Source organism: Pseudophryne corroboree, chromosome 2 (genome assembly GCF_028390025.1).
Source record: "Pseudophryne corroboree isolate aPseCor3 chromosome 2, aPseCor3.hap2, whole genome shotgun sequence".
Classification (NCBI taxonomy): domain Eukaryota; kingdom Metazoa; phylum Chordata; class Amphibia; order Anura; family Myobatrachidae; genus Pseudophryne; species Pseudophryne corroboree.
Genome location: NC_086445.1, coordinates 588377312 through 588393495, shown reverse-complemented (window position 1 = coordinate 588393495; position 16184 = coordinate 588377312). Strand labels below are relative to the sequence as shown.

The 16184-nt window shown below is 41.3% G+C and overlaps 1 protein-coding gene across 1 annotated transcript in view; it reads right to left on the bottom strand.

Annotated features, from left to right (window-relative positions):
* Positions 1-207: 207 nt before the first annotated feature.
* The window catches only part of THEMIS2 (thymocyte selection associated family member 2), a 39057-nt gene continuing 23080 nt past the window's right edge, over positions 208-16184 (bottom strand). Inside the window, exons 4-7 of the mRNA XM_063954556.1 lie at positions 14737-15815; positions 13143-13284; positions 6950-7033; positions 208-3460 (exon numbers count right to left, since the gene is read on the bottom strand). Of these exons, the coding sequence (XP_063810626.1) occupies positions 6963-7033; positions 13143-13284; positions 14737-15815 (1292 nt within the window). The 3' untranslated portion in view covers positions 208-3460; positions 6950-6962. The remainder of the gene's footprint in view (positions 3461-6949; positions 7034-13142; positions 13285-14736; positions 15816-16184) is intronic.

Below are 16184 nucleotides of genomic sequence, written 5' to 3'. Positions count from 1 at the left end.
GGGTGAGACGGGGGGGCCACTAATTTCACCCAGCGGGTAAAGTGAGCGACCCACTAGATTGGCCTACATGCAGGCCAATCTAGCACCAGCGATAGCGATGCGCGGGGCTGCGCATCGCTATCGCTGTGGGGGGGTACACACGGAGTGATCGCTGCTTAAAATGTAAGCAATCTAGTCAGATTGCTTAGATTTTAAGCAGCGATCGCTCCTTGAGTACCCCCCCTTAAGAGTCCCAAGCCTTATCAAGATTATTCCCGAAGTCAAGAGATAATGCCATGGAAGAGGGGAACCTCCAAGAGCGGAAAGTACTCCTATCAGTATGTCATTTCATGTCCAACCAAATGACTGCATGATCTGATAGAGTAATGGGTACAATCCCCACCGACACTATGTTGGGAAGCAACGCCACTGAAGGCAACAGATAATCTATTCTAGAGAGCGTCCCATGGTCTGCCGAAAGGCATGAGTATTCTCTATCAGTTGGATTCAGAGTTCTCCATATATCTATCAAGGTCATAGCCTGCGTAAACCAAGGAATACCTTTTTTGGGTAGTTTAACCTTGCTATTTCGAGGTGTTTGTCTATCTAATAACAAAGAAGAAACAATATTGAGATCACCGCCTATAATAATAGGGGTATCGGTGTGAGGTACAAGGATTTGTAAGACTTTTTGCAAAAAGGGATGTACATTAGTATTAGGGGGGTGATTCCGAGTTGTTAGCTCGCTAGCTGCTTTTAGCAGCATTGCACACGCTAGGCCGCCGCCCTCTGGGAGTGAATCTTAGCTTAGCAGAAGTGCGAACGAAAGATTAGCAGAATAGCGAATAGAAATTTCTTAGCAGTTTGAGTAGCTCCAGACTTACTCAGCCATTGCGACCAGCTCAGTCCTTTTCGTTCCTGGTTTGACGTCACAAAAACACCCAGCGTTTGCCCAACCACTCCCCCGTTTCTCCAGCCACTCCTGCGTTTTGCAACTCTGACGCCTGCGTTTTTCCGCACACTCCCATAAAACGTCCAGTTTCCGCCCAGAAACACCCACTTCCTGTCAATCACACTACGATCAGCACAGCGATGAAAAAGCTTTGTTATACCGTGAGTAAAATACCTAACTTTTGTGTAAAATAACTAAGCGCATGCGCTCTGCGTACCTTGCGCATGCGCAGTAAGCGACTAATCGCAGTATAGCGAAAATCGTCAATGAGCGAACAACTCGGAATGACCCCCTAGGTGCGTATAAATTGCATAGCAGATAAGGGTTATTATCTAAGGTCACTTACATACCATGTATCTGCCATCAGGGTCCACAATTGAATTCTTAATCTTTAAACGTACATGTTGTTTGACTAATATGGCTACTCCCCTGGCTTTGGATGAATAGGGTGAGGAAGCAATCAATTTCCATTTTAAGGAATTAAGTTTAAGCATCTCTGATTTTACCAGATGAGTTTCCTGCAAATAAACGATATCTAGCTTTAATTTGTTGAGATATAATAAGACTTTTTTCCTCTTTTGTGGTGCGTTTATCCCACCAACATTCTAGGATCCTAATTTAATAGTAGACATTTACCTAATACTTGCATGGTATGTAGGCATGGGTAACTGTGAAAATAAAGAAGTGAAAAATACCCAGCTAATATTTGAACTCTGACACATATTTCGCCATTGTGATAAAATGAGACTTGGTGGAGGGAGAAAGATGGGAAGAGAAGGGAGAGGGGATAGCATATGAAAGGTAACAGTGTAATGATCTGTACCCCACAGAAAAACCACAGAGAGAGCGTACGATGCCACCCGACTAGCAGCATGGCATCCCGCTCTTGAGCAGTAAATGAAACATATAGTGAAAATATAATTGACAAATATAAAAGAACCAAGAAGAGGGAGGAGAAGATCCTCGCCTACCCCGCCGAATATTAACATTACACAAGTCGTGGCCTGCAAAACTAATAAGTAAATTCCAGCAATATTATAGACTAGTTTAAGCATATGGATAGCAATCCAGTAGTAATACCATTATGAAGTTAGAAATGGTAAACCACAGAATTATCCAGAATATATGCTATAACATAACTGTAGGAGATAGGAGCCGTAACATGTAGTTATAACAAGTTACATATGATTAATCATCGAGAGCAGGTATTAAAGATAACTTGCAGTATAATCAAAGTTAAATTCCATGAGTCAAGACTCATATGTCTCCAGAGGTGACTTTATGCCGAATATCCGATTCCTCTTCCTCTTTCAGGAAGGCTTCTGCATCATCTGCCGATGAGGAAATCCGTAAAGGAGTTGCCCGAGTAAATGCGGAGTCGTGGTGGGTACAATAGGGAGAATTTCCTGTTGAGCTGCACAAGTTTTGAACACAGATTAGAGAATGCCCTCCTTGCTCTTGAAAGTTCAACTGAATAGTCTTGAAAAATTAATATTTTATGCGATTCCCAGGAGATATTACGTATTTTACGGTAAGCTTTCCAGATTTCCTCCTTGTGCAAAAAATTGAGGCATTTAAATAGCACGACTCTGGGTCTAGCTCCATCATAGCTCTTTTGAGCACCCACCCTGTGCGCTCTCTATGACCATATCCCGGCAGGAGTCCGCAATATTCAGCAATTCTGGTAGGGTGACACGGAGGAAAGTATACAATGCTGTACTTTTAAGAGTCTCAAGGAGGCCAATCACACGCAAGTTCGATCTACTTAATCTATTTTCTAGATCATCTAGTTTGTTCCAAATCTGAGAATGAGATACATGGGCTACGTCCTGCTTGAGCTCGTGAAACATTTCGCCTGCTCTTTGCTCAGTTTGCAATACCCGGTGTGTGAGCTGGGCCAGTTGCTTGTTAATATCCGCTGTCTGGGTCTGTACTAAGGGACCCATTGCCGTGCGTTTCGCGCCCACCATATTGCTGTATGTGACTGGCATAGCGGGTGTAAAGTAACAGTACCTGGTCAGTAGTTAGGGTAGCTGGAGCAGGTTCAGTCACTGCTGCAGTCAGCGCAGCTTCCGTTATGTGTGGTGAGGCAGCAGAGGAGGAGGGGGGGGGCGCTGCTGGAGCCTCCGCATCCAGCGCCATTTTCAGCTCCATGCGGCGCTTCTCCCTCCTCCTCTGCTCCTTCTTCGTGAGCGCTGCGGGGGCCAAATATCGGTCCATGGTGATCACTGGTCCTCCACAGAGGGGGTAAGAGAGTTTGCAGGGCCATCGTGGAGGTTTTTCAGCCATTTAAAGGATATTATCTGACGGGCGGCAGCGGAGCACTCTCCCCACGCTGCTAACACATCGCAGCCAGAACCGGAAGTTGAGTCTGAATCTTTAAAGAAAGTGATACAATGCAGTGCCTGTGGCTTTCTCTCATGCCAAGTTCATCTGCGATTTTGTACATATTTATAACTAATTCCTGTTCAGTTGAAGTCACAGCTTGGTGTCTCTAGTACACTTTTTTTGAGTGGTGAGTCGCTGTGTCTGTGAAATATAAAGAAAAAGATGGTTCTCTAAACATTTTGTAGTGGCTCAGTGTTGCCAGGCATCTTGTACCGTATAGAATATAGACACTAGGTATATGAGGACACATCTGTACTACAGCTCATTTGTCTTGTGATCTCACAGAATGGCAGAATCAGCCTGATACTCTTCAATATTTCCAAAAGATTTCCCATGTAACACTACTGAATAAGCCTATACAAATACAATGCTCTGAGCTCACATTTCAAATAGGTTCCAATACATTACATGGGATACATTCAAGATAACGGCATTCGGCATTCCAGCAGTTGGAATACCAACACCAGAATCCCGACACTGCTCGGAATTCCGATGCTGGCAGCCCGACATGGATTGAAATGCTGGCACCGGGATCCCGAACTACGGAAACCCAATCGACCTCTGACGGGAGTCCGCGGTGGTAAAACGTGGGAACGGGGAAGGGGGGGAAGAGGGAGGTCAGGTTTAGGCTGAGGGGGGATGGTTAGGGGTGTGGGGGAGGGTTAGGGTTAGACTGCGTGAAGGGGGTTAGGTTTAGGCACCACCGGTGAGGGTAAGGTTAGACTGCGGAGGAAGGGGGGGTAAGGTTAGGGTTAGGTTGCAGGAAGGGAGGGTTAGGGGGGTAAAGAGGAGGGTAAATATACTTACCCAACCCCTGTCAGGATTCTCTGCTTCGGGATGCCGGTGTCGGTCGTATGACTGCTGGTATCCCATCCACCAGCATATTGTATGTATGTATGTATGTATGTATTCCAGTTACAGACTCCCTATTGTTCTTTCTACTAGGTACATAATTATATCATAAGTATGACCAAATAAATTGACCCTTTTATGTTACAATTTTAGTTTAGGTTGAGCACATATATTTGTATTTATTTTCTCACAGAATTTTTTAACCACTGCTCTATAGCAAATGCAATGTCTATTTCTGTGACCTGTTTTTTTTTTCTGTCCTGTTTTTACTTCCGTTACCTTCACTTAGTAATGTTGTGGTTTTTGTTAGCGCATATCTTTTGAGCAACTGAAAAAAGGAAGTTCAAACTGTTGTCTTTACAACTTTCATTTGTGCAATCATACTCATTTCATGTCTAAATCACATGAAATAGGACTTGTTCATAAATGCAATAATCATACCTAACATCATCAGAGCTCTTGAATTTGGGAATTCTCATGAGTTTCATCACTCTGGGAGGCGTGCCCAGCAACCACGGAGATGCTATGCTGCCCAGAAACTCTCCCTGCACTGTGTAGTTGCCATGTGCATGGCATCTATGCCGTGCACATGGGACCAGATGGGATACATCCAAGGATACTAAAATAACTTACAGAGGTGCTGGTAGCACCATTGACAGAATTATTCAACCAGTAATTAGCTACAGGAGTAATTCCAGAGGACTGGAAAAGAGTGAACGTAGTCCCACTGCACAAAAGTGGAAACAAGGAAGAGGCAAACAACTACAGACCAGTGAGTCTTACATCAGTAGTAGGGAAATTGATGGAAACACTCTTAAAAGAAAGAATTGTAGACTATCTCAAATCCAGCAATTCACAGGATCCCAAACTGACATGATCTCAACCCAGTGAATCCATGCTAACAAATCTTATGTACTTTTTTTACTAAACTGATAGATAAAGGTAGAGCCATGGATATAGCTTATCTATACTTTAGTAAGGCTTTTGACACTGTTCCACATCGCAGACTGCTAAATAAACTTGAAAGCTTGGGATTGGATACTAGGATTATCGATTGGATAAGATCTTGGTTGCAGGATAGAAAACATAGAGTTGTGGTAAATGGAGTGCATTCACAGGAGGGAAATGATACCAGTGGAGTACCCCAGGGATCTGTACTTGGACCAGTGCTTTTTAATATCTTTATTGGTGGCATTGCAAATGGCATTAAAGGGAAAGTTTTGCAGATGACACAAAGGTATACTACAGGGTATACACACCTGATGGGGTAAAACAAATGATTGAGGATCTAGGTAGACTAGAGGAATGGTCAAGAGTATGGCAATTACAGTTTAATACCAAAAAATTTAAAATCATGCACTTGGGTCTCAAAAATCCTAAGGCTAAATATAGTATTAATGGCATTATACTGGAAACTACTGAGGAGGAAAGGGATCTAGGCGTCACTATTTCTGGTGACTTAAAGGCAGGTAAGCAATGTAACAAAGCAATGAGGAAGGCTAGTCAGATGCTTGGCTGCATTGGGAGAGGAATCAGCAGCAGAAAGATATAAGTAATAATGCCCCTGTATGGGTTATTGGTACAGCCTCATCTAGAATACTGTGGTCAATTCTAGAGGCCATATCTTCAAAAGGATATTAATACTTTAGAGACTGTACAAAGAATGGCAACTAAAATGGTGCATGGCCTACACAGGGGTGTAGCGAGGGTAGCTCCAATGGAGCATGAGCTCCGGGCGCTGAAAAATTTAGAGAGCGCGCTGCTGCCCGCCACTCACATTCCCGTGGGCCACTGTACTGGCAGCCACAGAGCAGGAGGAGGAGAAGCACACTGAGTCAGAGTGAAATTTGAGGAAAAATTACTTCACAGAAAGGGTAGTGGACAAGTGGAATGGCCTCCCTTCAGAGGTGGTAGAGGCTAAGACAGTAGAACAATTTAAACATGCATGGGATAGACATAAGGATATCCTTACTAATAAATGAGGATCAAATAAGGTTTAAGATAAAAAATATGGGAAAAAAAGGGGCAGACTAGATGGGCCAAGTGGTTCTTATCTGCCATCAAATTCTATGTTTCTATGTCAAATTCCATATCTATTCACCTATTCACTTTACAGAGCAGCAGTGTAGGCTCCCCCAACACCCCCCCCCCCTCGTTCCATCAACAGACACTGAGGCCCACTTGAGGGATAGCAAGACAGTCCCAGATAAGTGGGACTGTTGAGAGGTATGAGTAATGCTTTGCTACTGATAAAAGTGAAGCTCTGCATTAAATAGTAGATAATCATAGAGTAGATTTCCCTGGCATGAAGCCCGTTTGATCTGGATGGACAATCAAAGTTATAACTTGGCCCAAGTGAAGAGTAAGGGCCTTAGCTAGTATTTTTACATCTGTGGAGAGCAGGGAGATAGGACGGTAAGAGTCAGGGAGCAAAGGACCCTTACCCGGTTTTAGGAAAATATTAATTAGTGACTTGGACATAGAGCTTGGCAGAGTAGCCAACCCCTGGAAAGTATTGAAAATTTCCAAAGTTCTGGGTATAAAGAACCCGGTATGTTTGACATACATCTCAACAGGCACACAATCAGAACCCGAAGTCTCACTTCTTTGGATTTGGAGGGGAGGGCTTAACAGCGTGGTCAGTTGAATAGCTCCGGGATCTCCTTCCTGGTGCCATTCTTATCGAGATGATTGAACCGCCCCTTAAGATAGCATAAGTCTTACATTTATCAAACGTATTTCAAACATCTCATCAGCCATTTAAAAATGTTACTGTACCTTCTTCACTTGTTCAGTAAAATACCGATAACTGATTTTGCATTTCTTCTGTTATTTGTTCATAGTCATGATCACTGTCACTATCTGTGTAGAAGATATACTTACAATTAATTTCCAAAATATAACGTAATATCATGACCAAAGACATGTATATCAAAACCACAAGCAATATATAGCATTAGCGGTCAGTCATTTGTTTTAAAGAAAAGTATAGTATGTACAGGTATTTGTTTATAGGGATCAGTAATCCTTTTATCAAGATGCATGCAATGCGCAATTTACAATGAATCACATCTAGCATGAAAAATTTCTTCGGCTTAATTTATAACTCTATGCAATTTACACCAAAATCAGAGGCATACATTGTTTTGTTTTTTTCCCAGGTTGAGGCTTACATTACAATACATTTCCAAGTTCTGTGTCGATAGTGATGATCGTGTGCCAGGTGTGAAGGACCAGCAATAAATATGCCTCTTAACATGCTTATCTGAGCCTGCTTTAACCCCTATATAGTAGGAGAGGTGCACAATATGTCCTTACTTTACTTGGTTTACAATAACCCCTCCCCCACACACACACCCTCTTTCCTCCCCTTGTTCAGCCTCTCTAAGTGTACAGAAGTATATTGAAGAGGCATATATAAGTTTATTAAATATTTAAATGTATGCTTGTCTACTACACATGCACAGTAAAATAAAGGGCAGTACAGTAAAATATGTTGCACTTAGACGTTGGACTTTATGTCCATATCCACTAAGTCTGGTGTGGGTCTAGAACATGTGGTGATAACACAAACAGCCCTTAAACAAAAGGCAAAATAGTCCCATTGACCCTTATGACTTCTCTCTGTTCTAACCAGCTTGTGTTTCCAGTGTTAGATACTTGCTTCAAAAAGTGAACACACCTTTGTATACGTTAGCCATATATAGACCAGACTTTTATTTTTATATATATATATATATATATATATATATATATGAAAAGGAAAAAGGTTCTAGTGGGAGCCAATACGCCTTTAGAATAACTATGTTTAAAAGTTTTTATTCATACACAAATGGACGACATTTACAACTTAAACATTCGTCTTTGGTACAAATGACTAAAAATTCAGTAAAATGATATAACAATCTTATATAAACACGTTTCAGTTGATGTGAGGAATTTACAATCAGGTGATCACAATCAGAATTTTAAAGAGATATATCTCCAACCAGATATTTGTGGTGAAGGCTTTATGAATCCGAAATCGCGAAACCCAACGCGTTTCGTCCGTTAGGACTTCATCAGGGGTTAACAATCTAAATAGATTTCATCATAACATAAAATGACAATTTAGGTTGAAGTTAGGTGATGTTATATTCCTGTAAAGTGCAGTAGCGAGGTTGTTGCTGGAAGAGGGTGTCTGAGCTGTTGCGTTTTTTTACTCTTCCCCCCTCCCTCTCAGTACGATAGGTCTTGTATGTCTCCTGTACTGTAGTAGAAATGATGTCTGCAGTACAGCTCTCTCCTCTCTCTCTCCAGTATGTAAATGTGTAATAGAAGCCAAATATGGAGCAGTTGGCTGCCTCTGCAACAGCTCAAGGATCCTACTTCATGCAAAAGCCCTTTTGCATGAAGTAGGATCCTTGAGCTGTTGCAGAGGCAGCCAACTGCTCCATATTTGGCTTCTATTACACATTTACATACTGGAGAGAGAGAGGAGAGAGCTGTACTGCAGACATCATTTCTACTACAGTACAGGAGACATACAAGACCTATCGTACTGAGAGGGAGGGGGGCAGAGTAAAAAAAGCAACAGCTCAGACACCCTCTTCCAGCAACAACCTCGCTACTGCACTTTACAGGAATATAACATCACCTAACTTCAACCTAAATTGTCATTTTCTGTTATGATGAAATCTATTTAGATTGTTAACCCCTGATGAAGTCCTAACGGACGAAACGCGTTGGGTTTCGCAATTTCGGATTCATAAAGCCTTCACCACAAATATCTGGTTGGAGATATATCTCTTTAAAATTCTGATTGTGATCACCTGATTGTAAATTCCTCACATCAACTGAAACATGTGTTTATATAAGATTGTTATATCATTTTACTGAATTTTTAGTAATTTGTACCAAAGACGAATGTTTAAGTTGTAAATGTCGTCCATTTGTGTATGAATAAAAACTTTTAAACATAGTTATTCTAAAGGCGTATTGGCTCCCACTAGAACCTTTTTCCTTTTCATATCTACTCTTTATACCTCATCTGACAGAAGGTATTTCTCAGTGGTTTGAGACTAGAGGTATAGCGCAGAAAAAAGGTTACTTTTTGTTTTAAAATATATATATGTATATATAAATCACAAAACTCTCTTTCTGCGATATTTAGATTGAAAATAGGAGGAAATTCGTCAGGCAGCCTTATTTCACGAAGTCCCATGTTAGGGGGAACCAAACAACAGATATACAGCAATAGTGAAATTAGCGCCTAAGGGTTGTTATAACACCCCTATTACACTCAAACCATATGTTGGTATAATAGAATAACAGAATATGATAATTAAGATAAAACAATCAGTGGGTTCCTCCAATACACATATTTATTACAATTCGTAAAAAACCATCAGTGTCCGTAGTGGTGTAAAAGTTTCTTGGTTATTTTAGGTGCGGAAAATATTGCAAGGTGAGGCACGGCTTCACCTGCCATAGATTTTTTACTGCAGAGTTTTGGCTATAAAAATGATTAGAAGAATACAAAAAAGATATTTCAAACATATTCTTTGTATTTTACATGTACTTTATACAGTAAAAACTCTGGTGCAAACGTTAGTATGACAGGAAAGGCTTTGCCTCACCTGCCTCACTCCACCGCACGTCACTATATATCAATTAAAGTTATGAGTGGGTATGGACCGTAGTCATTCATTTATCTCCTCTAGTCTGTACTATCTTTGCTCAGCACTTCATACCATTTCAGTTTTGACTTAGCAGGGGACTTCTATTTCAAGATTTCCTGTTTTGGTCCAACACTACTGACAGAGTACAGCACTGTAATATGTTAGAGTACATTAAGTGTCACGCTCGGCTGGATTTGAGGATCCGGCAGCTGAGACTTGCCCAAGGAAGTAGTTGTCTGCGGATGAAGAAGAAGTGGGGGCTGGATATAGTTCCTTCTCATGGAACAGGGATCAATGGAGAACATAGGAGGAGCTATGAGTCAATGAGTAGTAGTTCTTGAGAACGAGACTGAGGGAAAAGAACTGTGGCTTGTGAACGATGACTTAAAGACGAAGTTTGAAAACAAAGAACTGCGGACTGTGGCTTGAAAGACGAGGCTGTAAATAATGAACTGCGGACTGTGAATGGTGGTTTAGAGACGTGGCTGGAGACAAAGAACTGCGGACTGTGGCTTGAAAGACGAGGCTGTAGATAATGAACTGTGGACCGTGAATGATGGTTTAAGGACGTGACTGAAGATAAAGAACTGCGGACTGTGGCTTGAAAGACGAGACTGTAGATAATGAACTGGGGACTGTGGATAGTGGTTTTGAAGACGTGGCTGAAGATAAAGAACTGCGGGCTGTGGCTTGAAAGACAAGACTGTAGATAATGAACTGTGGACTGTGAATGATGGTTTAAAGAAGTGACTGAAGATAAAGAACTGCGGACTGTGGCTTGAAAGGCGAGGCAGAAAGTCCGGTACCGTCCGTGCCCTAAGGCTCTTACTGGGCTGGGGTTTCCAGGAGCGCTTCCACAGGCGGCAGTAGGCTAGGAATGGCAGGGCTGCAGCAGCAATTGAGAAACGGCTAAGCAGAGTTAGGAGTAACCAGAACACGGCAAGAATCCAGGGAGCACAGGGCTAAAGCACCTACAACAGGGTTGTAACTTGAAGCACTGGTGTCCCTGTCATAAACCAGCCCCCTTTTATAAGGAGAACTCTCCCTGGATTGGCTGGAAGAAACAGGAAGCCTGCACTATGCTTCAGAGTTTGGTCTCCAACATGGCGGCTCCCAGTATGACAGACCTTCCTGCATAACCACACAGCTCCCTGCCCCTGGTCTCCTAGCAACCGCCAAAGTGAGTGAGACCCGCTGCAGCGGCGTCCTGCCACCACGAGCGGACCCCCCACGGCCGCCTACCGCTGCACACAGACCCGGCGCGGCAGCCCTCCTCCGCCGCTGCCCACAAGCCGCCTGCTCAGCAAACCCCGCGGCCCCGGCATGCCGGTAAGAACCCGGACGCTGACATTAAGGAGACAATAATTATTACTGAGATTGTATTCTTTTCTTTTACATTCAGGTAGCTTTAAATGAAAATGTTTGTCAAAATAAAACCTAAAGGATACGGAAATTGTTGATGATAATATTTTTAGTCTTAAAACTAATTTTATATTCAATCAGTCTTTTAGACTGGCTTTGAGGAGACTAGCACTTGGGAGTCCCTTGTCAGGTGGATTTATTCCCTTCCCTACTCTTTCCCCTCTCTCTTCTCTTCTCTTCTCTTCTCTCAAGACTAACTTTCTTCCTCTGTTTGATCGTTGCTCTCTGTCATTGTGCTCTTGATAACAATTGTTTCATTGTTTTAGTGAGATATGAATGCAGACTAAGAGGGTTATTCAATACGGTACGCAGTGTACCGATAATTGCAATTCAGCAATTTTTGGCACACTGCGCATGCGCCACACACTTATGGCACGTGACATGCAATCAAAGTGCGATCACATCATGGAAGGATGCGACCACACTTTGATTGACAATGACGGCCTTTGGTGGGGCAGCGTTATGGCATTGCGGGGGGGCACAGGGAAAATGGGGGCGGGTCAGCAGCGTTTTTCGGGGCTGCCGCGTGACATCACATGCAGCCACTGTGATGAGAAAAATGGCAGCAGACAGTTTGCATATGCAGCCTAGCTGCGGCTGTAGTGGGTCGTCCACAATTGCTGCAACTGCATTCTGACTGCAATCACAACACAATCGGATTGCGGACGCAGTCGCAGGGTGGGAGTTAGCATGCTGGGCAGCCTTGCCCTGCTCTGGGCAGCCCCCAGCATGCTACAGAAGGGATTGCAGATTCTGCTTTTTAGCAGAATCTGCAATCCGTGCTGAATTACCCCCTAAGCGCTATAGCAGTTTTCTTGCTTTCGTGTATTATTGTATACCATTGTTTACATATGATTTGTATACTGATTTTCTGTTTTGAAAATCATTTTTGAAAATACTAAATTTATGAAAATAAAGAATAAAAAAAAAAATAAGAAACCCAAAAGGTTTTCAGTTATTTAATTTATTTATTAATTTATTCATTTTTATTTTAGAAAACTGTTTGGGACATTGGAAACAGATATATACTGTAATTGCTCAATAAATATTTTTTCAGGTTGCAGGAAACTGGTTACTTCAAATCTAGGGGGGAAATGTATCAAACTTTCAAAAGAGTGGTTAAGTGGAGAATGTACCTATGGTAACCAATCAGCTTTCATCTATCATGTTAAAGAATGTACGTGATAAATGATAGCTAGAACCTGATTGGTTACCCCTGTTAGGGGACTCGGACGCTCATTTAGTGCACTGTACATACTGTAAAGTCAATGAGCCACATTATTCCTTTCACACATTAGTTGCGTCTGTATACACAAGTGTTTTAACACATTCATTTGTGTCTGTATAAACTATACACACAGTGATTTGGCATCCAGGAACTTAGGGAGGAGGTATTATCTCTCCCCATTATACTTAATACTATGGGATTTGGACACTCACATATCCCTAACATCAACAGACCATACTGTATCTGTAACACGTTCATTTGCATCTGTATATGCTGTACTATTTTCATCTGTACTGTATATACTGTTATAGACTGTATGACATACTGTAGCGTAATGAGACGCACCAGTAAAGTAGTTCTTACGCTGTAGTTCAGTATTGTATTTTAATGGAGACCACACGATGCGCACTGATGATTTTAAAAAGCGACATCTGGTGGATGATCTTAGGTATTACACTCAAAAGTAACGCCAAATGCTCTGGGCGCCTCCCTTCGACTAGGTGCGCCCCCTTGCGCCCAGGCACGCTGCGTATGCCTGATCGCGACTAACACGAAGGACCCATCTATATGAGTAACTTCTCTGCTTGTCCACTTCTCCATTCTTTACAAGGTTTGATACATTTCCCCGTTAGACAGTTAAACTCAGGGAACATAAACTAACCTTCTTCTTTAACTGAGATATTTTTTGGTGTTGGAGTGTACTCATTACTCTGCTGCAAATTATATGTCTCAACGATTGTTTTTCTTCCATTCGAAGGGCGCCTGGGGGGGATGACAGGGCCAGAACAGATGTTTTCTGGTTCCTACAACAAGAGATAGAAAACAGAACCAAATACAAATTTGTCTCAGTCATTAACAGTAGAAATTAATGTGACATTACAAAGACAATTGCATTGAAGGACTTTCAGAAGGGTCCCGCTTTGACTAGATAAGAGGTATACACATTATTAAATATAGATGCATAGTGCTGGAAATGTAACTATCAAGATAAATTAAGAATTTCTACTATGTTTTTGTTTGTTATATTTATTGAAAGTGGAGTGTGCTATTGTGCAGACACCATGCTTGCTATTCCTCCAGGGAAGCTTCATTCCCTGTAGCAAGATGGTCATCAAGGCTATTACTGAGCATGTATGGAGCCATCTTGAGACCATGTGACATTTAGAGGCTGGTGAGCTGTATGGCATCCTGCTCCACTTCCATCTACCATGGTGTATAACAGTGAGTACGACTGTACCTGCTTTATCATCAGTAAAAGTACTCTACTGGTTAGCACCTGCTGGTGTGTACAGAAACTCTACTACATCCTCAAGCTTGTACACACATATTTCCAACAATATTGCACAGGGGTAATATCTAAAATATTCACTTTGCAGTGCCTACAAATACTTTAGAATACAAGAAAAATAAAATGACTATTCTTTGGCTCTATTTTTTTGGTATAATGGAACAGTGTTCTCATTTGCCAACATATCATGAACAAGTTGGATTAATGAACTTTGTTTCAGATCATGGGAAAATTGACCCAACAATCTTCCTACACCAATTTGACACAAGCCTTGAATTATTAATATGTGCTGCTAGTGACACCCTTTATGTTGTGTATCTGACTTAATGCCTACCACTATTCACCCCCCTATTTCATAACACTGTCACAGGTAAAGACAAATTTGTACTAGCTAGTGGATAGACCATTGCCTCCCATAACGTCAGTTCAGCCATTTGCTGAAATAATCATTGCTGGCTACAGAGTTTTCTGTTCTCCCTTATTTCAAACCTTGGGAATAAGTAAGAATAGGGGACATCCATGTAACGCTAGTTATAAGGCTCAGGGCCTTTTTCAGATTTGTTAGCAAACAAAAAAAGCAAGCAACTGAGCAAATCCATGATGCACTACAGGCAGTGCAAATGTAACATGTGCAGAGAGAGTTAGATTTGGGTGGGGTGTGTTCAAACTGAAATCTAAATTGTAGTGTAAAAATAAAGCAGCCAGTATTTACCCTGCACAGAAACAATATAACCCATCCAAATCTAAATCTCTCAGCACATGTTACATCTGCCTCCCTGCAGTGCACATGGTTTTGCCCATTAGTGTGCTTTTTTGGTTTGCAAACAAACCTGAATAACTCCCTCTGATTCTTGTTGTATGCTCACTAAAAATGCAATTTGAAGCAGGTTATATACAAAAAGATATAACAGGAAAGGGAAATTAGTAAATATTACCTATAATAACACAATGATACACAATCACAAACCTTTAAACTGAGAGGAATTGTATTTTTTGACCTTGCAGATTCAGCGTGTGGTTTTTCTTCTTTAGTTTGGGTTTGTCTTTTAGGTGGCCTCGGAGGCGGCAGTTGATTGCTTGGCAAGCTTTTCAGCAGACTATAATAAAACCATTCCTGAAGCTCTTCCACCGTAATGGAAGTAATCGGTCCTTCAACTGATGTCACTGGATCTTCCAATAAAACCACTGAAATATTACAGTATGTAATAGGCAGCTCAAAACATTCTGAGACCTTGTCACATAGACTGACCAACAAAACAGGTTCTTCAATAGTCTCTTCCAGCCTGAGAGAACCAAAAGAAGCCAAAGGATCAACAGGCAAAGCTGTGTCTTTTGTCACAACTTTGACATCGCAAGGAAACTGAAGCTTCTGAATTATATTGGAAATACTGTATTTTTTATTATCTTTAACGTCTTCTACAAAACGTCCTTCCATATAAAAAGGCAGCATGATTTCTTCAGGTTCATCATCATCATCATCATCATCATCATCATCATCATCTGCAGATTCTTTAATACACGCTAACATATCTACTTCTTCTGTTCCCATTGATGGGACCGCTCTGGTATGATGCAAAATATGTAAATGATCTCCAATACAAAGCGAAGGGAAATTATCACTAACACTCTCACAATCCTGGGTAGCCACCACCGTTAATTTGCTTTTATCTATCATTCTGGCCCAAATATCGTAAATTGATGAAAACTCTCTTGGTCTTTGACGAAATTTCCCTCGGTACAAATTGTGTATGTAAAAGAACCTGGATGTCCTACCTTTTGTGCCTGATGCTAGCACTTTTTTGGAAATAATTTTTTTGTAAATTATGATTTTTTGTCCTCTATGTAGAGCAGAGTATTTGTCATTGTTCAACAAATGGTTGCATTCTCCTCTATCCAGAATTTCTGCTACAACTGGAAACTTGTCTTCATGCTCACAAACTTCTGTCAAGAGCAATGGCTGGATAAAGGTGATGTCTCCACACTGGTCAGTGATGTCTATTACATCTACTTCTAGGCTTGATGGTATCTTCACAAAATCTTTTCTCACTGCAATAAGGGAAAGGTATGGCTTGAAAATGACTAGAAAGATAGATAAATAGATAGATAGATAGATAGATAAATAGAAAGACAGACAGACATTTGATGATGTATTTCTACAATAGGGGTAAAACCAAAATAATGTGTGTATTTTATAGAATATAAGTGTTATTTCTGAAAGTGTGGGTCAAGTGAAAATGCCATTTAGTGACATTATCTCTCTATTATATGCAAATATATGCACTCTGAAGGACGTACATGGCTTGTAGACCAGTGGTGACTGCAAGGGTGCGGGGTACTACATTTAGTAATTTGTTATAGAAGGAGCTGAGTGGATTGGGGTCTTCCCTAAATGATTATGACCTGAGCAAAATCTAA